We start from the raw sequence: 25,452 nt of genomic DNA, 5'->3' as shown, positions 1-25,452 counted from the left end.
AACGGCAACAACGCAATCTATGGAAAAATAAAAATAAATAAAAATACAAGTAGTCGTTAAGACAGGCGCATCAACTAAGTCACCTATGAAACAGCTGCCTAGTTACAACCTTAACTACATTAAAATTAAGAATGTTTCATTTCAATGGTTCAAAATATCCAAGAGGGAAATGCGCACTAATGAAAACATGATGTGCATGATGATAACTCTGTTAAAAGGGGTTGATTTTGAGGAAAGTTATTGGAAGTTTTAGGAAGACATACATACAGATATACAGATCTGACTTTACCAGCAGTATTGTATATAGTTACATTTTAACAAAATAAATAATTACAACACATATGTTCAACACATAGTGTGTTTTTGTGTGTTGAATGGTTTATTTTTTCAACTCTGGATAAGGTTTATATGAGCAAATATACTATTTCATGGGGAATCCACTAACAACACCGGAAATTTAATGCCAGCTCTTCAAGTGCCCACAACTTCTGTGCTTCTTTATGGTCAGTCAGGGATACGTCTAATACACCTACTGTGGCCACAGTGATATTTAAAGTCTTACTCAGAACAGTTTGCTTACCTCAAGGAGAAACCTAGTTTATGTTTTTGGACTTTTTAATGGAACAGACATGTATCAAGGGGTCTAAATCACAGTCTGCCTGCAGTGATCACTCCTTCATTTGTTGTACCCATATGCTTCTGAAACACAAAGTACTTTGAAGTTGACCATGCATTTCAGCGGACAACGATATCACGCTGTGTTTCTGTGTTCACTGTTTTTTCATCTGCTGTACCAGGCCTGCAACTGTACGCTTACAACAACAGGCATGACTGGCAACATATAAATACAGGCCTCATTTCTTTCTTCCCCAAAATATATATCTGCAAAGAGCAAACACGACGTGTCATTTTGTGAAAACTGAACCACTGGGCTGTTTCAGTTGGTCATTTTTCAATGACAGATAGCTGTTGAGATGGTTTGATATCAACTGTCACAGCAACACTTGCACATATGAAAAAATGAACAATCTGACATATACCCAGTTTGAAAGAAAGTCAACTTTCAGTCAGTTCTGTTTTTTATTATTATTCTGTAGTCCCCCCTGGTCAAAGTACTATTTCTTTCTCTTTTTTTGTTCCTTTTTCATTTATTGCTCTTCACTATAAAGGCGCAGAAAGTAGAGAAAAGTATTTACAATCTCCTGAATTATTGATGGGTCTATTTGAAGATTTTAATATCTTATTTGAATGCATGTGGTTTTGGACACCCTTAAAAACAGATGCTTCACAATGCAGTACAAGTCATTAATAAGCTGTCTGTTTCTTTACCCGGGATACTGGTTTGACTGTGGACTGGAATTCATATGCATAATTTCATAAAGACAGATTAATATTGCAGCACAAGTTGAGGTAGACTACTTATGATGATTACGGCCTTATTCTCAGCACTCAGAAACCTCTCCAAACGTGCCTCTCAGTGGTGGCACCACAGTTTGGTGGGATAAATCTGAGATGAAATTGAAGGGGCCACTGGCTGCCATCAAAAATAATTGTATAGTGGGGGAAATTGCTGTTCAATCACATGTTTGAGAGCTGCTGAATCCTGACGCTCTGAGAATATCTTTTATTGCTTTTTCAACTGCACGTTTAATTGAGATGCTATGACTGAAAATTGAAATTGAAAAGCACACAGCTTAAATGGATTCACTGGAGAGGTTGAGATTGTGTAAAATGTATCCTGTCCGGTAGTCAATAATTAAATTTAGTCATTTTAATTAAATTTAATTTAGTACATTAGACTTAGTTAATGATAACATCAAACTGGACAAAAACATGCCAACTGGCTAATATCTTCAATAATGTCTTCTGGTGTTGAGACCAGACATTGCCTTTAATTACTCTATTTTTTGCTGAGCACTGAATACCAAACCTAGAATTGCTAAAAATGAACTCCCCAACTCATATCTATTTTCAGAAGTCTCTTATGACTTTTTCTCATTCCATCAGTTTGTAAGAGAGAATCAAATTATATTAGCATTAGACACTTTAGTAAAACAGAGCAAATTACAACAAATGAGGTTATTCAAAAGAATATGAATACAAAATAGTGCAGATTTTGCACATCATCAGAAACAAACTCTACTGATATAGGGGGTGGAGCACCATTATTCAGAGAGAATCTCTTAATGAAAATCCTTTAATAAAATTGATCTAGGTGGATAATTATTTAACTATATCAAATAACTAGATACATCACACCTTGACCTTAGTTGTGATTTATTAAACACAATCATACCAAACATAATAGCTTTATTTTTAAAGTGACTGTAATGGGGCTGAACATAGTTACAATAACCATAAATTATCACAGAGGGATGTATCCACCTCACATCCACCGGTGATAACCATAAATTATCACAGAGGGATGTATCCACCTCACATCCACCAAATATCTATTCAAAGTAATTTCAATAACTATAATAACAGACATTTCAAGTCAGGCATAAAATCTGTATTGAAAAAAAACCAAAGCAGTGTATGGGTGTGCATGGGACTGCTCCGCAACCGGACCGCCACACTCAAATCTTCCCAAAATGTACCACTCACAAGTAAACAAACACATATGGCTAGTGTGGTTACATCTATCTATCAAGAATGGTGGAGAGCTTCACAGCTGCAAGTGCAAATGTGCAGATATGGGCGTGTATGAGGGCCCCAGAAGAGGAGGGGTCAACCGGCTCTACTGAGAACAGCCCCAGCAAGTTTTAGGAATTTGGCCTAGGTCTGACCCACCTCAGGACATAGGAAAAAAGACAGACTTGACCCGATATTTCTTCTGTGTAAAGCAAAGCTGGAGAAATGCCGGTACATTGCTATGGTAACACGCCATGTAAACATTCTCTATAGGATAATTATGGAATCAATGCCAGTTCTTCTTAGCACTGTAAAAAGCAAATACTGGGTAAAATGTGATGAAAGAATGTCCATGTAAATTGGTCGTTGTTTCATTTTTCCCGGCTGTGATCCGGCATACTGTACTTTACTGCTATAGCAGTGTAAAAACTGCTCAATTTGTCATAAGTTTTTGCAATCTCTTTAGTACTTCTTCCTCATTTATAGCAATTGTATCTATGACAGCTCAGAGCACAGCAATAAATTGAACTCCACCCATTTAATACCCACTCAGGAATTGATTGAAATGTTTATACTGATATGAGTCAATATTGCAATGCAATTCATTTCTCACACAGTTGCTGATGCTTAATACATGCCATAATAACCCCATACAATGTAGTGTGAAGCTATTCATGGATTTACCTGTACAATCACTTTAAGTTAAGATGAGGTCATCGATTACTTGCCATTGGTATGAGCCATCATCCAACTTCATCTTTGTTGGCTCTAAGCTGTAATTTTCATTGTTTATTATGACATTTAAACCACACTGGAAAAAAAAAAAAAAAAAAACATCAAAAACATAAGACGAGATACATGCAGAATGAAACTTTACAGCATTTTTTCCCCCGTTGTAAGAGCATGTTCTCTGAGTAGACCTTTTCCAACACATTTTTTTTTAAAGGAACTTGTGTCAAGCAAATCTGAATAGCCACATGCATATGTTTATTTTAACTGCTTTAAGAGCAATACCATGTCTATCCTGTGAGATAGCTATTTGTTTTTTCAAGTTTTATTTTTCTTAATTTCTCCTGTCTGAAACCATTAACCCAGCATGGCTTGTACTTTCCTTCCACAATTAGAGGGTTTGCACTCACTTTAGCATTTTGGCAGGGAATAATGAGCAGTCTAAAAATTAATGTTGACATTTAAAAGTTTGATGGAAAATTAGAGGTCAAGGATGGCTCTAGAATGAATCTAGTTTTTAGTTTGTACCACTTTTGCAATGAAGGGACAATGCGAGTCCCTGTTCCATGTGAGCTATGGAGTCAAAATGAGTATCTTGTGGCCCAAGCCATGTTCCCCCCCCAGCGGTTTCATATGATAATGGTCATATCTGCACTGGGTTGTGTTGTTTTAGCTAACACAATGGGTCAAATGTTTCTCTTTCTTTGACCCAATCGGATAATTTTTGTCAATGCAATCTGAACACAAATTGGTTCTTAAGAATATGATTTGTGCATTCATTAGTGTTGGTTAGAGAAAGACTAGTCTTATTCCCGGCTGGTGTAAGATAATTAAGCTTGGATTATGCTGTTACGCCAAGACGCAAACTGCATCCATAATTCAAGGACTTAACCTTAGTTGATGAACCCTTGAAGAAAAACCAAATGACTCTCCTCCGTGCAATATTTTGGGTAACAGAACATTCCATTCCTCACAATGGCAAGGGCAATGTCGAGAGCTGTTTGGCAGCATACAGATGGAATTAACCTCTTTTCAAGATCAGGCGACAAGACGGAAGAAAAAACAAATGCAAAAAAAAGTTGTTTTCCAGTACCAAGGGCAAACGGCTTAACGGGAGATGTTATAAGGATAAGAAGATTACATGTCGTAACAAAGCGATTTGGATTTCACCCGGAAACCTCCCTGTTTTTAATTACTGAGCATAAGCCATTTACAAGACCTCTCTCCAATGTGGTATAAATAGGGCAACTCTCTGCCTTGGAAAGACATCCAAAGGCAGCTATGAAACAACAGCATTAGTAGTAGTGCTCTGTGAGACTGTGGTAAAGGTATAGTTCAGTTTCTGAATGTTTTTTTTTTTGTTTGTTTTAGTGTATGTTTTCAGTTTGGTTTTATGAGAAATGTAAAATATTTTAGATACTTCGGATGACCTGCATGCTTTATAATGCATTACAAGGCTTTCTTGGGTTTGTAGCCTAAAGCAAACACTAAAGAAGCATGTACAGTGATGTTGACGTTTTCAGCTTGAGCTACTTAATTTTCTAACATTTCTATATATAGATGAACCACAAAAGCATGGTCGCAGGGTCATCGCTGTTGATCACGGCACAAGAATATGATGTACAAATACCCCACTGCATTTGTTTATTTATTTGTTTGTTTGTCAATAGGTTGTAGAAAAATGGAAGATGTGTTCAAAAGAACCATGAACCAAATTGTAAAAAACAAACAAAAAAAAAAAAAAAACACAGAAATCAGTGCAGGATTTATCAGTGCTGATTTATGTTAAGGTACCCAGCAGGTTCACATAATGTATGTATTCCGGTGTATATAGTGGTTGAAATACGCTGCCTCTCTAACCACCTTGTTCAACAAGCCTCAATCACACTGGATGCCGTCCACATACACAACAGAGGTAAAGACTGCACTCCATGCCTGGGAGGGCAGTTTCTCACAACATATTTGTCTCTTACGCAGCGGGAAATGCCCATTTTGCACAGTCAGAGTGGGCCGAAAACCTGGTGCGTTTGATGGAGCATCAGTTTTACACACATAATCACAGTGCAGAGCATGGAAACTAGATGTTAACATAGCCTGACTCACAGCTGGTTAGGTGAGAGGCAAGGTGAGAGCACTGCTCATAGTTAAGCAAAGATGTTGTTACGGAATGCATTTTTAAAATTGATTTCTTGCTTGGCAAAACCAGCTCTCTGATTCAGAATTTTAATACAGAGGTGTCAAATTTTTTACTGACATCTTTTAGACTTCTTAGGCAATGCATTTTCAGTGAACTATGGAACCTTAAGGCAAGGGAAGCATGGTAGGTTTGTATTTTTCCCATCTGGGTCTTCAGGGGTAATTTGTCTAAATCTTTGGAGCACTATCAATACAAGAAGGATATTACATGTGTCATGCTCTGAATGTTTATATTAACATCTGAAAATAGTACAAATGCAGTTTTGGTGAATTTTCCATTACGAAACAACAATTGTAGTCATCGAACAGGTTACAGTACTTAACTTATTAAACATAAATTATTTTATTTTTCCCATATTATGTGAAGACAATGCAGAAAACATGTAAATGTCACTTAAGCCGCGTTTCCACCAAAATTACCCGGAACTTTCAGTCCCAGGAACTACTTTACCAGGAACTAAAAGGTTCCTTCAGCCAATGGTTGTCTGCGTTTCCACCGGGGTCTAAAGTACCGCGAAGATTAGGCAAATTAGCCCACTGACGTTGTCGTCGGTCCATCTGTCATATGATTTCTTCCGTAACCTCATACTACCACCGAAGTAGCCTACATTATTTTCTAATAACCGGGACAGCCCGGAGGGGTTTATTCCACTTATACAACGGGTTACCAACAATGACTATATATGGTTACTTTTGTATTTATTGATTTTCATATATCCTCTCAAACACATTCATTATGTTTGTATGCGAACATTCGCTTTCATGTCTTGACATCCGAAGCGACAGAATGCATTCACATTTATATGTATAACTGGCAACAACAGCAGAAAACATGCACACGTTGTAAACAATTTGCTGTTTGATTACTTTCTCGTCGTCAATTCCATATAGGCTAATGGCAAAATGACAAGAATAGAACGAAAACTCGGACTTGCGTGAAAATGTAAATTTAGTAGTGGTACAGCCACCGTTTGCTTTCCTTCAAAGTTACTGCTAGCCGAGCAGCGAAGTGTGCCCTCCAGATGCGAACCATGCACCATAAATTAGTCCATAGTCTTCCTGGTCTTTTCGTGGAATTGCAAAATGGCAGTAAAATTACGGCAGTCTGAAAAAGCTAAAGGGAAGATTACTAGAATTAACCTGTTATTTTACCCGGATAAAAAGTGCGGATGGTGATTTCCAGTTTGCTTGTACTGTATCACCTATGTTAATTAAGTTAACTACCGCATACCTCACATAACTGTATCAAACGTTTTGAGTCAATTACAACGGACTAACAAAGAAAATCCGGAAGAAATATTCAGCAACCGAATTAATCCGTTTGAATGTTTCGGTAGCCTACGTAATATGCTGTCCCAGCACGAATGCTTAGCATTTTATAAAACGAATACTAAAGCAAGAAAAGAACAGAAGAGCACACGTTATAATTCCAAGACGTTGACAGGCTATAACCAAAAGTAGGCTACTGCGCCGCATAACATAGAAGTTTGATTTGAAGTTATTATGAAAATAAATTGGTTTGCCGCTGCATATTTTCAAACATGGCGGGTAATGGCGGAAAATAAATACAACACAAATACTACGAGTACTCGACCAATCAGAAATGTTCAGCGCTGCAAGCTCCACCCAAAAGGTTCCTGTACTTTCGGAAAGTACTACCCCCCGAGCAGGAACGTTTTGGGGGGTAAAACAAAGCCCCCAGAACTAAATTTAGACCCTAGTTCCTGCGGTGGAAACGCACTGAGTTCCTCAAAAGGTTCCTAGTTCCGGGGTATAGTTCCTGCGGTGGAAACGCGGCTTTAGATGCTGAGTCCCACACCACCCCCGCAGAGCTTAAACCAGCTTTGATTTGCTGTATCTGAAGCTCTAAATAAAAAATGTTCAAAAATAAAAACAGCAAATGACAGGGACAAGTTCAGAGCCACTGACTGAAAATGTGAAAAAGTTGTTTTGTAAACTTAATTCAATTTATTACAGTAGAAATGTGTAGCTAAAATATCATGTCTCAGTTGAGTATAGGGAACAATTCCGGGACTGTGTCCCTAGAAAATTCCCCCAGAGAATCCAGATTTCTGATGGAATCCAACCAGAGCATTCTCCTGACAGTACTGCTGCCATTGTCACGGTGGCCAGCCATGACTTCTGACATTCATCCGCCTGTGGCCAATGGAGAGATGTTGCATGCGCTAATTTAGAACATGCTGCGACCAGTGGTCTGTTTCTTGGGGGGAACCCCAGTGGCCTTGAAAACTTTTATTCCATGATCACTATGGCAGTCTCCATTTTAAATGGCTTGAAACAGTGTTCTGTGGTTCCTGCTGGAAAATAAACCAGCAAAATAGTACCCTATTTTAGACTGTTTTATACATGAGAATAATCCTCCCCCCCAGGTAGTTGGTCCACAGTAATTACACCTCCTGTACACACTAGAGAGAGACTGATTATTTATTTATTTAGTTATTCTTTAATAGGCAGGGGTTAATTACACTCCTAACTCTGTAGGAACGCACCATATTAATAATAACCGTCTCATTGTGGATTTGGACTCTGCATCAAATATATTTTAATTATTGTTTCCCATGACAAATGTAGCCAGATAATGCCATTATCCACTTGAAATACCACACTCAACAACCAATATCTCTTTCTAAATTAATTAAAAAACTAAATAATATATTTCATACATACTTTAATGTACTGTACTTTCCCTCACCCACCCCCACAAAAAATATTTGTTTTCATCCCGAAATTCTGCATCTATGATTTATGCCTAATTTAGAAAAATGTTATAATAACTGACTGTATTGAACTAACCCCATGTTAGGATTGGTTATGTTTTGAAAAGGTAAACCACTAGTACAGTTGCGGGTAAACATTGCAATCTGATTGGCAAATGGGGTTGGCATATAAATAGGAGAAAATGTTATTTTTTGGGTGTAGAGTGTGGCATGCAACAGGAGCTACCAGTTCATGTGCTGTGCAGTTCAATGAATAAAACATCCACCACCAAGTGGCTTTACTTTACATGCAAGCGTCTGTGAGTTTATTTTTAAAATCCCCTATTCTAGTTGGTTCTTCACCCTAGTGTTGTTTATATTAGCCTGTATATCCTAAGTAGGGACATGACACTAACATCTAAGACTTTATCTGTTTTGCACTGCTAGTGCAGATCAGATGCATGGTAGATGTTGCCCCTTGTTGTAAAATGCTTCGGCTGAATGATTTCTGTCTCCTAAACGCAACACCAACAGGCCTATTTAACTTTCACCATCAAGGGTTTCTTGGAACACAGGTGTCTCTGAGCTACGGTGGTGCAGTCAGTGCGATGAGTGGCAGCCAAATCGATACCCTCGTATGGTAGCAGGTGATTTCTGCTTTCCCCCTCCGGTATCTCTCTAAAATGAGTTCTGGAACAGAGGCCAAGCGCAGTCATTGCGGACACTATTATTAGTGTGGATCTATTGCGAGATAAGACTTGGCAGCACCTTTGGAGAGAGATATTCTGACATGCACCGTTATTGAGGACTGGTTTCTAAAGGCTCATTAAGCAGATAAAGGATAGATAAATAACAGAATTTCACTCTGAGAATAATGTGTTTCTTTGTGAATGGGAGAGAGTTCCAAACAATTCTTTTAAATGTGGTAGCATCGCTGGAGCCTTTTGCTTCCTTGATTCTATTTAACCTTTCCTCATGGACGTCAGCACAGACGTGTGTGGGTGGAATAACTCTTCTATTACCGTGAAAAAGGACTGAAACATGCTTGGTTGGTCTTGGAAACAGGGCTTAACATTCAAATGATTCTTGTTCATTTGAATGTTAAGCCCTGTTTCCAAGGCCAACCATCTAAGCCATTGTGTATTTAGATGGTGTCCTCCTTGCTCATCAAAGGTGATATGAATGGCTTTAGATTATAAAATCATGCAACATAAATTAAATGAAAAATTGTGTCTTTTTCTTGTTTTGATACTTTTCAGTTCCAGTTAGCTTTAATGCTTTGTGCCATTAACATCAGACATGTCACATTTGCACAGGTATACAGTATCTCAGAAAAAGATCCTGATTGCTTGTTTACAGCTGAAAAAACAGGTTGTCCCTCACATGCATAAAAAACAGGTATTTAGCGTTCCATGAGACCAACACATGTCAAAACAATACATTTCTGAATCTTTTAAATATACCTACTGTACTTTTCTTTGTCTTTGTGTGTGTGTGTGTGTCTGCTTGTCTGTCTGTCTGTGCAGGATCTTGTAGACCCAGGTCCAGACAGAAACTGGAAGGGCATTGCCATCTCCCTTTTGGTCATTGTGGTGGTCCTCTCTCTCATCGGACTGGCCATTGTCCTGCTTTCCAAAGGTCAGAGGTCAACATATATTACTGTGTTGAGGGGGGGGGGGGGGTGCCTTTAAAAACTGACATCCTAAACTGTTTCTTGATTGAATGATGTGACTTGCATACATAGTAGATTGAAAAACTGTAACACAAAAGCGATTTGCTTTCCAGATTAAATGTCAATTAGTTTAAGTTAAAAAAATATATAAAATCTCCTAGTAACTGAAATAGTTTAATTGAACAAGGTCTTACATTGTGTTAAATACAACTTTGTTCTCATATGGACAAAGGTAACATTGCCATGTCAGACACTATTAAGTGAAGAGGAATGCTGGCTAATTGTACAAACATATATAAAAAGCAACAAAGGAGTTTTTCAAAGCCAAAAACTGGAGAATTCTTGACTGGCCAAGTCATTCACCGGTCTGAATCTTACTGAACATGCGTTTCATATGCTGAAGAGAAAACTTGCCCACAGAATAAGCAGAAGCTGAAGATACAGGCCTGTACAGGCCTGGCAGAGCATCACCAGAGAAGATACTTCAAGCTGCCATTTCTTGCAAAGGATATGCAAATAAATATGTCTATGTCCCAAACATTATTTTTCTACATAAAATGATAATATTTATGCAAAGAAAACCATTTTTGGCTTGTATACTTTATTTCAGATAACTGATGGTCACATAATATTGTTACTACTTGCATTGGTGCTAACATCCTCAGCAACCCCATCATCGATACTGCTTATGCAGCAGGTGCAGCTTGGAAAATCCATTTGAAAGTTACACTTTTCGAGAGTTTCTTGGATAGACAGCTTGTTGGTGCCCAGTGGGAAATGGTGAAGACACTATTAAGCTGATGGGAGCTGTATTTGCAGCAGAATTTGGCCTCTCTTCCTGTGTGCTTTTTTATGACACTATAACCGCCTAAGTACTCTGATCCTCCTGGTCCCCCGGTGCCTGTACTCTGAAAGAGTAAAAGCTAAACTAATTGTCGGGGCTTTGGCTTCCCAAGCTACCCTCTCCCCCAAAGATTTTTTTTTTTTCCTTTTTCTGTCAGACGGACTTGTGGTGGTCTGCCCTGCTCTGCTCTTTACCTTTGGTGAATGCAGTCTCTACATCATTAAATGGCTTTCTTGGATCTTGGACTGCACAGCTTCCAGCACGCACATGAATCCGGATTTAACCACTTCCAACAAACATATTGGCCTGTCTTGAATACCTGTTTGAATGGATGCAAAATGAGAAGGACTATATAATCTGAAGCCCGGATGGTGGTTGTCAAGATAGACTCACAGGGAGATGAACGAAGGTTCTAGTCTAGATTATTTCTGAAAGGTGCGTGATTTCCACAGTTCTGAATGAGCTGGATGTTACTGGAATTGTACTGATAAGATTCTTGTTTGGGCTTGTTTTGGCATGGCCTGGATTTTATCCGACACCATGGGTCTCAATGATGCCCCACAGTGTGATGTCTTACTGTAATTAAATGAGTTACTCAGCACCCTGTGTGCGTGCATGTATGTGTGTGTGTGTGTGTGTGTGTGTGTGTGTGTGTGTGTGGAGGGGGGAACTATTGAATTTGTGAAACATTTTTTAAAAATTTGGTATGCTAATAATTTTCAAAATACTAAACACAGCATCAATCATGGTAATGATAATGGCACATACTGAATTGTTTTTTTTTGTAAAACCAACGTTTATTTTTACTTAGATGATAATTCCAAATCTCTTGGAACCAAACTGACGCTGGACGACCTGTTTGAGAAAGACTTCCAGGTGCATGACCCGGATGCAAAATGGATAAACGGTATGTGCTATGCTATGAAACCACTGGTTCCAGGGTGTAAAACCCTGCTCTCACAAATGTGCATATGACAAAATTCCTCTCCTTTCACAAAATATAAAGCTATCTAAAAAAAATATGCTGATATTCACCAGAGCCACAGACAGGACGGGGGGCTAGGGGTGGTTGTTTTTGGGAATGCGGCCTAAACCTGGATTACTGACTTTTTGGTGACGCAAATTTAAGAGATTTATTGACACAAGGTAGGGCCATCCTATATTGATATTAATTGGGTTTTGTGATACTACATGAGGTAATCATGAATTCCAGTCATAGATAAATTGCCATCACTTTCTGCCCTTTAACATCCTAGAATGTTGAGGGGTAGTAGTCCCAGCAGCCCCCAGCATACACCCCCCCCCTTCTGAATCTGCAGCCATCACCCTTTTTGTGACTGTTCTGTGCCATAGGCTTTTTACAGTCAGAATACAAGCTCACCTACGGTCAATGAAATCTATTCAAGTCATACGGGATATTTTAGATACTTAAGTTTGTCATGAGCTGTTGGCTTTACAGTGGCTGGTATAGTCCCATTCAGGGGTTTGTGGCCTAAAAATATTGCCTCAGCTTGTACAGCTTAAATCAGCTTGCACTGCCATGTTATATTTTCAGATGCTATACATATGAAAAGCTTAAGCCATAGCATTTTTTTCACAATTACGAATGCAAATATCACATATATCATGCCAGTACTTTTTTATTGAGCGTGGCAGTCTGAGATTGAACTATTTCCTGTGGTGAATGCAAACTGGAAATCAAATGTAACTTTAAAATTATTTGGTAATATACACATGTACAACTCCTGGAGGGACAGCGTTGCTGTGCAACCTGCTTTGGAGATACTTGAAGTGTGTTTCCTTGTTTCACACCACAAACCCCCAAGTACCCCTGCAGCCATTGTAAAGGCAGCTGGTGAGTAAGAACTTAAATATCTAAAATATCCTTTATGACTTATGAAAAATTTGTTGGCAATTTCAAAACATAAACTGAAACATAAATTATATATTTTTTTATCAGAAAGTGAACTAACACTTTAAACGCCTGAAAGCAAATTACCCAACCAATGAAATGCATTTCTGTTTGAATTACTGATATGCCTTTCAGTCCAGTTAAGATGAATATAACTGGCACTCAGTGACTTGATAAGGTATTATGCAGTCTGCATTTTCCTTCTAATTTGGTAAATCTTCTCCTATATTCCAAATAATATTGCCTCTGAATGTGCTAGCCCTCGTTTCTCTTTTTTGCAGTGTTGATTTGTTTTCTTTTAGGAGAAAAACAACCATATTCCTCCCCATTAACTCCGTTAAAGGCATTGGCCACATTCTAAAACATCTGCTCGTATCTTTCTGATAAATGGCCTCTCTCCTTTAATCAAAGTTTGTAAACAGTGTCCATCTGTTTCCATTTACTGACGTGCAGAAGCAAACACTGAGCCCAGCCACAGCAGTCACCAGAGAGACCCCGCCACGCTTTCGTGTCCTTTGGGAATCTTTTCCTTCATTTATTGCTTTGTTCATGTTTGTTTTTCTGGTGTAAGAAGATGTTTCTCCTCCTGTTTACTTTTTCGTTTTTTCATTAATTTGAGATCTCTAATCAGAATTAGCATGCCACTGAAGACTTTAAAAAAACCATTTCTCTCCCAGGCAAGCATTGTGCTGTGTTACGGGAAGGCTGTGGTTTGAGACGCGAGCCCTTCAAAGGCTCCGGGTGGATATCCAAGCTGCCGTACCTTCTGCTGTGGCCTTGCACTGCCTGTAGCAGAATAAAGCTCAGCCCCAATCGATCGTTAGGGGCCGGCAGAGGGCAACCCTCCCCATTCAAATGAGTTATTGAAAAGGCTCCACCCCCCCCCCCCCATGGCCTTAGACACCATCAATCCTCTCTCACCCCCACACCTCTTAATATTTCCTGAGGATTGGGGTTTGGTCTGGGAGTTAATGAAGTGCCTGGCTTTTTATTAATAGACTCATTGGCACGGTCCCTGGTGTTGCCTGTCTGCTGAGCGGGAGAGAGAGTCGCCAGGCGTTCAGCTCTCTCAGGGCACGGTGTAATGGGAGTATATATTATTGTAATGATATCTGTCCGTGCCAGAGGCCTTGAAGGGCAAATCCCAATGCTGATGTTCTGCGTCGGCCAATGGGAGACCAGGAAGCTCTACCACTGAAGAAGCTCTGGACAGCTAAGCTGGATACACTGATCAGCCTGAATGTATCACCATGATATGATTCATGATAGGAGATATGATGTTCAGTGTTAAACTGATAGAGTACAATATGTGGTCCCCATTGAACTCACACAATCTGTGGTTGAATTAACACTGAAGATTTCATTATGTGTGGGTGTGTGCGTGTTAGTGTGTGTATGTGTGTGTGCGTGCACATGCAGAAACAGTATTTCAGATCACCGTGTTAAGAACAGTCATACATGTCTGACTTAACAAGCCATCTGCCTAAGTATTAATCATTCCGACACAAACAAAATGTTCCTTGTGCTCAAGGATCTGTCTTCCATTAGTACAAACTTCTGTCCTATGAATTCATGCTTTTGAAGTTTTTTCCAAATCTCACATGAGTATATAATTTTCTGTTTATGTGTTTAGCAGATTCCCTTGCTCAGATCATTTAACATTTAACTGTGTAAATGAGTTTGTGTATATATTATACATACTATTCACAGCTTTGATAAAGATCAACAAAAAAGAAAAAAACTAGAAAATAGACTATGATTAATATCATATAAATAAAAGCATGTACTGAGCTGTATATTTTCATTTTCTACATCAATAATGATTCCTATTAAATAAACCAATATGAAACTTTTCAAAAATATAAATGTATTTCTAAAAAATTAATGTTCCATGAATATTCACACCCATTTTCAGTACTATGTGGACCCACTTTTTGCAAGGATAGTGTTACTGAGTAATCTTCTATAGCGTTGTCAGATTAGGGAACATATCTGGGCGATCTTTAACCATTCATACAGGACATACAGGTCCTGCCCTGTCACGGCCGAGGGGACCTGGCTTTTGGTCAAAATGCATTGGTACTTGCTGGAGTTCATAACTGCATTAACAAGAGCCCCAGGGTTAGTCAATGCAAAACAACCCCATGACATCTAAGATCCTCGACCATAATTCACTCAAGGCATGGCACTCTTTCCAATATACGTATCCGTCGTCACCAAACCCAGTGCTGGTGTGCATGGCCTAAAAGCTCAATTTTGTCTCATATCATAGCACCCAGTTTCAGTCAAAGTTCAATGCCATTTAGCAAACTTCAGATGCTACCTGCTGTAGATTGACCTCTATATATATATGTATATATATATTTTTTTTCTTTCTGGAAAACCTTCCAAAAAGACAATTGGCATGTGTGTTCGGGGTGTACTTGGGTTCTCTACCAGGCAGGTGTACCACTTTTTCACTGGTTTTAATCTTGTTAATCATTGACCTAATAGTGGAAAGTGGTACCAGGCTGTAATATTTGTAACCATCTCCTGACATGTGCAGATCAACAACCCTTACTCTTGTTTCTTTTGCGTGTGATTTCCTTTCCTCATTGTGATGGATGACACGTGTTACCTCATTTTTTAAACCCCAGTGAAACAGGAAGCCATAGGAGGCCACAAAGCAGTTGCCTAAGATGTGTACTGTATGAATGTACAAACGCAGCATGTTAATGCAGATTTGCCTTTGTTAGATTTTATTTAAAATATAGCTCATTACTTGTTTCTTTATCAAAAGTTATAAAAATTGTTTGGGGGTACTGCGTGTAAACTGACAAAATGCAATTTATTGGAATGAGAATTGTACCTTTGGATGCACCATTAACAAATACATTTTTCAGTGTGTGTGCACAGGCAAACACACACACTGCCCTCATTCAGCAACCGGGTTTATATAAATCCAAGTGGGATTACATTTCATCAAAAGAGAGCCAATGGGAGAGGGAGAAAGAGTATAAGAGAGCAGATATTGCCCATTTAATTCCGCTCTTGTATAACACAAGGATCTGTGGGTGTGAGAAATGATGTAATAATATATAATTAATGAATGGTTTATGATATCTCCTTCAAGTGCAACAGACATTCAACAGACACTTCACCTCAGATTATGTTCCTGGTGCCTGCTGATTTAATGAAATCTTTTTGCTCAAATAGAAAAAAGTCATTAGCTCCAGTGTAATAAAGCACAATGTTGCAATCCTTTCCCCTGACTTGTAAACCGTATGTGTTGTGGGAGCAAGGGAAGACAACGACCACAGGGCAGCACTGTGGAGTTATGCTGAGAGTTCAGAGAGTTGCAAGTTCAAATCCCAAATAATTATGAGTACAGTACTTAAATCACCCCAGTGAGTTACATGTATTAAGTTACACAACCTCAAACATATGTATGTACAACACATAAAAGTTATGTAATTAAGCTTATATAATTGGTGTCAACTACTCAAATTAATAGTATACTTTGTTAAAAAGTACACAGATGTTGCCATTCTTCAGCCATCCCCCTTGTGCTATACACCAGAGCAAGGAAGTCCAAAGCTATTTTTTTCTTTTATCAAAACTAAAATTAAAGTGAAAATTTTCAAGCTTGGATTCAGTCCCGGATCTAGACCGCTGAGATTAGAGGGGAAGACATAGATTTTAGTGCGGGGGGGGGGGGGGGGCTTTTATTAAAGGCACAGTGACTGCCATACACTTTACAGGCTGACATTTCTTAGTGATTTAAAAAAAAAAAGAAATCAAGATCTTTGACTCAATCTTTTCCATTTAATTTTATGCACATGTCCAATTATGTGCTTTTAGTCAAGAGGTTAATATCAGACTCACATTAATGCAGGATTGAGCATTTTTTATATAGATAAGAATGCAGGGGAAAAAAAACAGTGTTCTATAAATGCACACATTAGTCTGACATTAGTCAGGGCACTTTTAAATGTGGAAACTGCAATCATTGTGATAATATTAAGTCAGGAAAATAATTTGTTGATCTGAAAACCAATCGTGTATATAAACAAAAAAAATTCAGAATTGCAATACAACACACATTGTATACCGCTTAGTGTGTTCTTGTAATTGTTTTTATGTTGGACACACTAAAAGACACTTAAAAGACTTTCTAGCTGAGCATAAATATGCCATCAGAACATCCCATGACTTGGCATTTCATGGAGGCCCACAATAAAAATGACAGTCTACTAAGAATCAAGGGCATTGGATTTATCAAGCAATCCGTTAGAGGCTTTCACAAAGAGAGACTTTTTGGATTTTCCAGTTTGATAGCATGAAATATCCAGGGGTCAATGATGAAATTCACTTTATGATTAAGATTTATATTGTACTTAATTTCAACCAATTCTTGTGTATGTTTTCCACAGGATAGTCTGTATATTTTTGTCATTGTATTATTATTATTTTTTTCGTTATTTCTTCTCATCATTACATACTTCCTTTTGGCAATTTGCCTGGCATCGTGTGAATGTTTATTGGATAATTGATCATTTGCATAATCAATTACCTTATTGACAACTCTATAAAGAACCTCATGTGGACAGTCATTCACGCCCTGATGAAGGCTGACGCGGCTGCAACACATTGGCGTTAGACTAGTTTTTAAAAATTCCTCATGCCAATTGAGTAAAGGCTTTTTTAAAACTCATTCCTTCCTCCAACGAGAGTGCCTTGAACTGCATTGAAGTAAGCCCAGTTTTATACTTTTTTGCACTGAGGCACCCTTCTTTGCTCCCTTCGAGTTATCTCTGCCCTTTTGTTCAATGAGCACCTTGTTGGTTCGCCCTGATCTCCGGAGCTGGCAGATATTTCTATACTTGAGCACCCAGTGATTGTTCTGTTTTTCTTGACATTTGTGTTTATTGATCATAATGTTTACACAGATGTTGGTAGCATTGCGAGATTTAAAAAGAAAGCACTGGATTTGAATGAAAAGTGGAAAAGAGTCACGCTCTCCAGCTAGAGTTCTAAGGTGCAATGTCCTAGCATGGGATGCTAAAGACAAACAGACTTCACACAAACTACTGTGGCTGAGGGAGAAACAGACCTTGAGCTGAGTTATCTTTGAGTCTGCATAAGGCATAATTATGGTCTTTAAAAACAACAGCATTTTGTTGGTATTGAATTTACATGCTTCTTTTAAATTAAATGTATTAATGTGCCTTCTGAATAACTAAGCTGACATTGCCTTTTAAATATGTGTGTGCTTGAATTCACTTTTATCTTGTGCAAACATTGCAGGACAGAAATTATAGCAGAACTTTTTTTAACACAAGGAAAATGCAAGTATTTTTAAGTGATTGGTTCATTGTTTTCTTTGTTCTTGTTTTCACTTTGCTTTAAATTTTGGTTTTTCCAAATGTCTTATGATACTAATTTACCTGAAAAAAAAAAAAAAAAATGAAAGCAAAAATTCCAAACAAACCACCACATAATTTGCCAATAGCTGGTTCCTGTGGGTTCTGCAATCACTGAAATCTCTGGAAACATTTGAAGGAGAAAAAATGTATTACTTGCATTCATTAATTGCCTAAATGATAAGAGTAGAGCTATGGTGGTTTTGCTGAATTACATCATCATTTTCAGCATTGTGAATTGACATTAATCTCATTTTGAAATATGTGTATTGTAGCATAAATATTACATTACTTTATTCTCATGCGACTTTATTTGCTTAACAGACACTCATTCAGCAGAATATGCATTATTGATATTTTAGATATTAAAGATTTATGCTGCTGACTTTTTTCTTCACAATTCATAGTAAGATGAAAAGGATCAAAAGGCTTATTTGTGTGTGTATAGTAATGAAATACCCACGTGAAGTGAATATTTTTAATTGATCGATTTGATTTTTTTGTGACTAAAATCAACTCCAAATTGTTTCTGAAGTGATAGCCCTACTCTAAATCTAGCCTGTAATTATGTACCAAGTCTAACAATTACTGCATGATGGCTGAGGAGGATTCCAAATGCGGAGTAGATTACACAGGGATTTGCTGTCAGTCATTGTACAGAACCAGGTGTCCTTGCTTAATTAATTCATCAACAGGCAGCTGCTCATTAGTCTTGGACAATAGGATGCAACAGGAATAAAATAGTTCTGCAGAATATTTCAAAGCTCTGCAGAAATATTTTTCTCAAGGAATTCCATTATTAGTTTGTTTTATAAAGTATTTATTGAGACTTTTTTGATTGCATGATGATTTGATGATTTTGTTTTCAGTCACAAGTCTTGACGTGATGGTCAATATGTGCTGGACATGATGTGTTTGACAGCTCAACCTTGCCTCACTATGCACAGAAAGAATTTCCATAACTACAATACAGGACTATAAATGACTGTGCACCCATTATAAACACTGATTGTTTTTCAAATTTCACCAGCCCCTGTTAGGTTGTGAATGTCCACAACCCAGAAATGAAGAAGCACCAATTCCCAGGGCAATATCCACACTTGATTTACAAATCAGTTTACCCTCCTTTACCCTGCTTTTTCATTTCTATTGTGTTGTGGTGTATACTGATTTATGTATATTGCATGTAGGGCTATGTGTGTTGTGTGTATCTATATGGCTGAAAAATCAACTGTCCAAGAAGGGGACCATAAAATGTATTCATTTATTGACTACTGAGTATCACTGAAACCAGTGTCATTCAGAAAAATGACCCAGTCACCTGCTGCACTGCACAATGAAATGAGAGCCTGTACTTCCCCAGCAGCTGCCCCACCTTTTAGTGGCACAATGCCAGCAGCTGATCCATGCTCTCCTTTTGGAAAAAAAAAAAAAAACTCATTACTGTGATAACAACTGCGTCCTTCGCTCCAAGTCACTGTCAGTCTCTGCTTTAAAGTTCCTGGTTAAAATGTCACTATGCTCCAGGCGTTCTCGTGATTTAATTTATTTAATTATTTAACCACCTGTAGAAGGAATGGTGGCTGTGAATATTACAACAGACCCCAGGAGATGCACGTGAGTCTAATGGCAAGTCCTGCCACTGATTTATTTATTTAATTTAATTTTAAAGCTGCAGCAGACAACTTTCTCAATGGCCGTGATGTTGTGAAAACATTTTGAAAATCATAACACCATTTGGCTCAGCCCACCCGCCCCCCCCCCCCCCACGCTAATCTAAGCTGTTGAGGTTGTACCTAGCCACTTTTATAAGGACCCCAGACATATAAATCTACGCTGTAGTTTGTGCTAGTCCCAAGTTTGTGCTAGCCAGGCTTAGGCTACGCAATATGTTTGTCCCACTTCCAGATTTGGTGATCAAAGGATTATAAATCTTGCCGCATGTAGGATGACCGACTGGTCACGATGAGTCTGTGTAACGTTAGCCTGAATCTGACATTAGTTGGCTACAGCTGGGAAGAATGTTTCTGGCTTGTTCTAGCTAACGTGTCTATCCAACAAGTACTGATAGCTTACCTAGCTAGCCCAGGTAAACTAATTAACTTCACCTACTGCACAGATAATGTTAGCAAACATTTCCTTCTTCCATGAGCTAGCTGCTAAATGAAGTAAATTAAGCTATTATCAATAATAGCTACCAAGCTACTTCTGTGACTAAATTCACTGGCTAGCTAGCAGAAAGTACAGGAAAAGGAGTGTTGAAATTTAGACGTACCTTTCCAGAAAAACCAGCGTGAGCTCCACGTCTGTCTTCGACTCTGAAGCTCTCGCCATGCTGTCTTTTGCTATTTCCTTTCACTCTACAGTCCAAGAACTGGACTAGAGCACTGATTTGGTGGGACACCCTCCAAGTGTAGCTTGTGTATGCAGACTGCAGGCACCTGGCTGACCAAAGGGCTCACTGGGGCTGTCACAGTGAGACATACTGCCTGTAAATGCCTGTAACATACTCATCTAGCCAACTGAATCCCTCCCTCCTCAGGCAACACCGTGTACTGCCCTATGGGCTCCTGGCCACAGTTAGTTCTGGCATGGTGATAATTCAGTACTAGTCTTTGCCCACCCATACTGTGAAACAGCGTCTAAAACCACCTAAATGCACACCTCCTGTACGTAAACTCTGAAGTCTGGTCAGCTCATTATTCCCATGTAGATTCAGAATTCACATTCATTTGTCCTTAATTTGTTCAAATCCATGCTAAACTGTGTGAAGAAATAAATGCTTAATTTTTAAGTCATTTGCGTTGAATGAAGGCTGATTTTGTTATTAAAACACTGATTTTATTATTTTTACTTTTTTCCCTGACAGATGAAGAAATTGTTCTCAGGACCAGAGATGGGGATGTTCTGAAAACAAATATTCAGAGCAATCAGACCGAGCTCCTTTTGAAGAACACCACTTTCGTACGTAACCTTTCTGATGTTAATGGAGGGAATTGGAAAATTTGTACCTAGAGCAATGCTCCCTGCAGAAGTCCAGGAATAGGCCATTCAAATTTCCAGCCATTCACAGGGCAAAAAACTTTATAAATTGTATTTTAATCTTCAAATGTATAAATTACCATAGCACCTCTATGCATTAAAATACATGAAATTGGACACTGCTTTATGTTTGTCAGTACTTAAACATCACAACGATTCTTTTCATAAGAGCTTCCCACTGGTAAGTGTTTGCTGTAGTTGAAGTACTGTGGGCAGTTATTCAGAAGCATAGCCTCATCAAATAATATTTCATTTAATTTCTTTGCCACTTTTCTCCACACGCAGTAATGGCTGTTGTAGCAATAATTTACATAATGGTTCCATATGCTTGAATTAATTGTTACCATCAATGACTCTCCACAACCCTACTTCCACCTTTCCACCTCCTGTTCGTGTAAGAGTCATAACATGAACTGTAGACCTTTCCACATGGTTCAGTGGAACCTTTTACTGTGGTTACTGTTTGGCGTGTTCCACCTGCTGTGCCTGGTTAATACAATGCCTTGCTAAATTAACCTGGGCTATGTGGGCAAAGGTGTTTTGCTGTTGATCATGTTTAATGCACCAATAAATCGACAGAAATGTCAACAGAAAACTAACCATTGCTTCGGGTCTCTGGCTAATTTTGGCCGATTGAATCATTAGATCATTAGACATTAGTCTGAAAAATGCAGAGCTGGCCAAAGGAGAGATAAGATGCAATGAAACATTCCAGGAGCTGGCAGAAATATGGCTTGTGGATAAATAATATTGACACTTCTTACAGGATGGCTCAATCTATCACATAGAAAGTAGTATTCTTTTGAGACTCCCAGAGCAATAAGAAATTCATTTAATGCTGTTACATGCAAATTAAATTACTTAATTATCCTTTTTATCTTAAATGGAAGAAAATTCTGTCCCAAGGTAAACAAGAAAGAAGGAAATAAGCACTGCACTGTATCTTCTTTTTATTATTACTATTATATCGAAAAGAGTGAGAATTTTTGGCGAAATAGAGATGACATACAGGCCTTAAATGAGTAATAAATATGCTATACTATGGCTAAATCATAATGGTGTACTGGATCGATTATTATTATTATTTTCCCATACACTGATTAGCGAAGGCTATATTCATGCGTGGGCTGAAACTATACGTGTCATGTACATGTATATGTAATCGTGAATACTGAATCAGTTGACGTGAATCAGTTGATGTTGAAGTGACAAACTTTCAGTTTGATTCTGTTTCCCAAAAAATTGGAACTTGCTTACTTCCATCCAGTTGTGTTCTGATTGTTACATGTATAATCACAAAAGTAATCAATCATTATATCACATGTTCAACGCTGATATTTCTTGAATCTTGAAAAACAAGACATGGTATAAAAATGGCATGGCTCTTAAGCAGTAATCTCACAGACATTATTTGCAATTACAGCTGTTGTTTGTGCGTTAATAGTGTGTTTTTAAGGTTACAGTTTGTTGTTTGTGGCAAAATGTAGCTGCTACAAGGTAAAATATCCAGTGTTAATTCAACTCCAATAGTGACCATATGTACACTGTAAAGTTGATTTAACATTGAACACTTTACTGTGTAGTAAATCATGTATGTTATCTAACATATTTCCATATGAAAGAAAAATACACTCAACAACCTCTGTTCCACCCCCTTTCTTTCTCTCCCTTGACAGGCAACATTTAAGGCCTCAAAGTTTTTGGTCTCTCCAGACTTCAACTTTGTGCTGCTGGGCTACGATGTGAAACAGGTCAGCCATTCTCATTAATCTCCCCATGCTGGACAGTGAGTGCACTGTACAGGTCTAACTTGCACTTGCCACTTACACAGAACCTGCCGGATACCCAAAGGCTGGGATTTGGTAATTCCCCACCCTGAAAAAATTGATGTGTAAAATTTACTCAACAAAAATTTTGTGTCTAGTATTTTTTTGAGTAACTTTAATTTGCTAAATATTAATTAACTTATTGTCTGTATTAAATTAATATTTACTATGTTGTATGTGGTAAGTAATACTTAACTATATTATGTAAAGCCAACTTCATTTCTTAAATTTCAAAAACTGTTTGAGAATACACAATTTACAGCTGTTTCATCTGATGCAGGCTCGTGTTCTGCCGTTTCTAGTTACGGTTCGGGATGAACTTGCATTGCAGAGACCTCTACGCATAGCAAACCCGTCCATGGTGCCAGTTCACACTCAGCTGAACAACTATCTCCATGAATGCTATTGCTAAACACAACGTAGTACTGTAACACTTACACAAACTGTTAGTGAGTGTAATTCAACATTTATTTAGCAATTTCCTTCTCACTCTTGCTGCGCTGTGCAGAACTGTGGGAAAGTAGGTGGTGCTAACTCTGGAACAGCAGTGAGTGCTAAGATAAACATGGTCTTGGTTAGATTTACAGGGCGGAAGAAACATTTTCAATGCAGCAGTGTTTGTCGCTCAAGTCAACGGGCTGCTAATCTCCACAGTGGTACGCATGTGTGTTTGCAGATAGGGGTTTCTGTAGTCAGGGCAGGGTAGTCTCTCTGTGGCTTTGATCTTATTGACTGTGAAACAGCATGTCTCAGCTCTTGCTCTCTGGGGAACTTTGAGTTTTCCCCTGCGATACGAGTGCGAAGCCTGAAGTCTGCTTTTAAACTGTTGTCAGATCTTGACATTGACACAGAAAAGAAAAGTGATGATTGATGGCTTATTCAAAAACCAACACCAGTAAAAACAGTTCCATATTGGTCTGGTAAACAAAGGGAAACTGAGCAGCGTGAATAATAATGGTTTAGTGGTGCAGACGTGTTCACATTGTTGCCTGTATTTAATATAAAATGATAAATTAAACATTTTGATAAGGATACATACCTTTATATAAGTGCATATGCTAAGCATTAAAATGCATTAAATGCAGGAATAGCTCACAATTGTGGATGATAAACACAGCAGCCATTTTAAGTAGCTGATTTTCAAATGTCATCAGAGAGCATGTTTGTGCCCTTCTGATTTTTTTCCCAGAGGTATCGTAGGCAAAAGCTGGGGCTGTACTTTTGTAATACCATAAAGACCCACAGAAATTTCAGTTCCACAGAGTTGACAAATCACTGAACTGTATGTGTATATCCTGACTGCCTTAGTAATAAGGTTAATTGAGCTGAGGAGCCTAAGTCCATTGTACCAATTGGAGTGATGGTCACTCATTTTAAATTGGCCAGTTTCTCTTCCTCTTCCTTGCATCAGGGCTGAAGTGAACTTTTCCACATCATAATTAGTGCTCCAGTAAGGCCTTGGGAAGACTGTATTCTGGCCACTCAAAGACAATAGATTATTGATCATAGAAATGGCTACAAGTGGAGACCAAGTACTTAGACCACACATATATATATATTTTTTAACCTTTAATTCCTAGACAATATTTTAATAGCACAAATAACACGGATATACATTACATTACATTACATTACAGGCATTTGGCAGACGCTCTTATCCAGAGCGACGTACAACAAGTGTATAATCATAACCAGGAACAAGTGTGTTGAAAACCCTAGAGGGAAGTATAGTACCAAGTGCAGGGAATGACCACGTAGTTTAACTTGGACCCTGTAGGTTAATCTGATCAACACAAACAAAAGCATATAATCTTGCTCTGCACCCTGCTAGCCACGTTGGGCATCAATTCAATTGAATATCAGTTTAGACCTTTCAGGGACATCTAGTAGTTTACAAATAGAATCATTCAAGACAGTCCTACCCCTTCCGAGAAGAATGTAAAGGAAGACATACTGTTCCTCCCGCTACTTAAGTTTCAAGGAAAGAAGAACAGGAAATGCCAAACATAGGCAAAAATGGAGAAACTGATATGGAACAAAAGTGCTACTCACCTGTGAGGGATCCGATACTTCCGGAAAAGTATATACAGTGATTTGCATGAAGTGTGCTGTCATGAGTGGCTTTGAATTTGCAGAGCGAAACACTATTGCCAGCTATAATAAGAGGAGGCAGAGGTCTATGCTAAGAAGGAAGGTTGCCCAGAGAGGTTATTAGTACTAAAAGCATCGCATTATATATTTCTTCCCTTGGCTGACTGACATGTGTGGGAACTGAATATGATCAACCCTGCACTAAATATCTGTAGTGTTAGCATGTTCTGGTGTTTGTAGTTGTGTTGGGTATTTGCTATGGTCATTTTTAGCCATGATGACCATGGACCTTGCTTTGCACAACAGCGTCTAATTAAACGAATCACCCTGATGCCTATTTTATTTATTTTTTGTGCATTGTTAATTTAATATTCATTTATGGTAATT

The 25,452-nt window shown here is 38.3% G+C and overlaps 1 protein-coding gene across 2 annotated transcripts in view; it reads left to right on the top strand.

Annotated features, from left to right (window-relative positions):
• LOC135240736 (inactive dipeptidyl peptidase 10-like) overlaps positions 1-25,452 on the top strand; it is a 109,585-nt gene that overhangs the window by 49,681 nt on the left and 34,452 nt on the right. The window contains exons 2-5 of one of the 2 annotated variants that reach the window (XM_064310634.1): positions 9,803-9,914; positions 11,604-11,699; positions 20,976-21,070; positions 22,825-22,899. In XM_064310634.1, coding sequence (XP_064166704.1) covers positions 9,803-9,914; positions 11,604-11,699; positions 20,976-21,070; positions 22,825-22,899 — 378 coding nt within the window. Of the gene's footprint in view, positions 1-9,802; positions 9,915-11,603; positions 11,700-19,949; positions 20,196-20,975; positions 21,071-22,824; positions 22,900-25,452 lie in introns of those variants that run through there. The other variant, XM_064310635.1, reaches the window with a different exon arrangement.

Source organism: Anguilla rostrata, chromosome 15, assembly GCF_018555375.3.
Source record: "Anguilla rostrata isolate EN2019 chromosome 15, ASM1855537v3, whole genome shotgun sequence".
Classification (NCBI taxonomy): Eukaryota; Metazoa; Chordata; class Actinopteri; order Anguilliformes; family Anguillidae; genus Anguilla; species Anguilla rostrata.
Note: the sequence above shows the minus strand (reverse complement) of the source record. Positions and strands in the feature narration are given on the sequence as shown.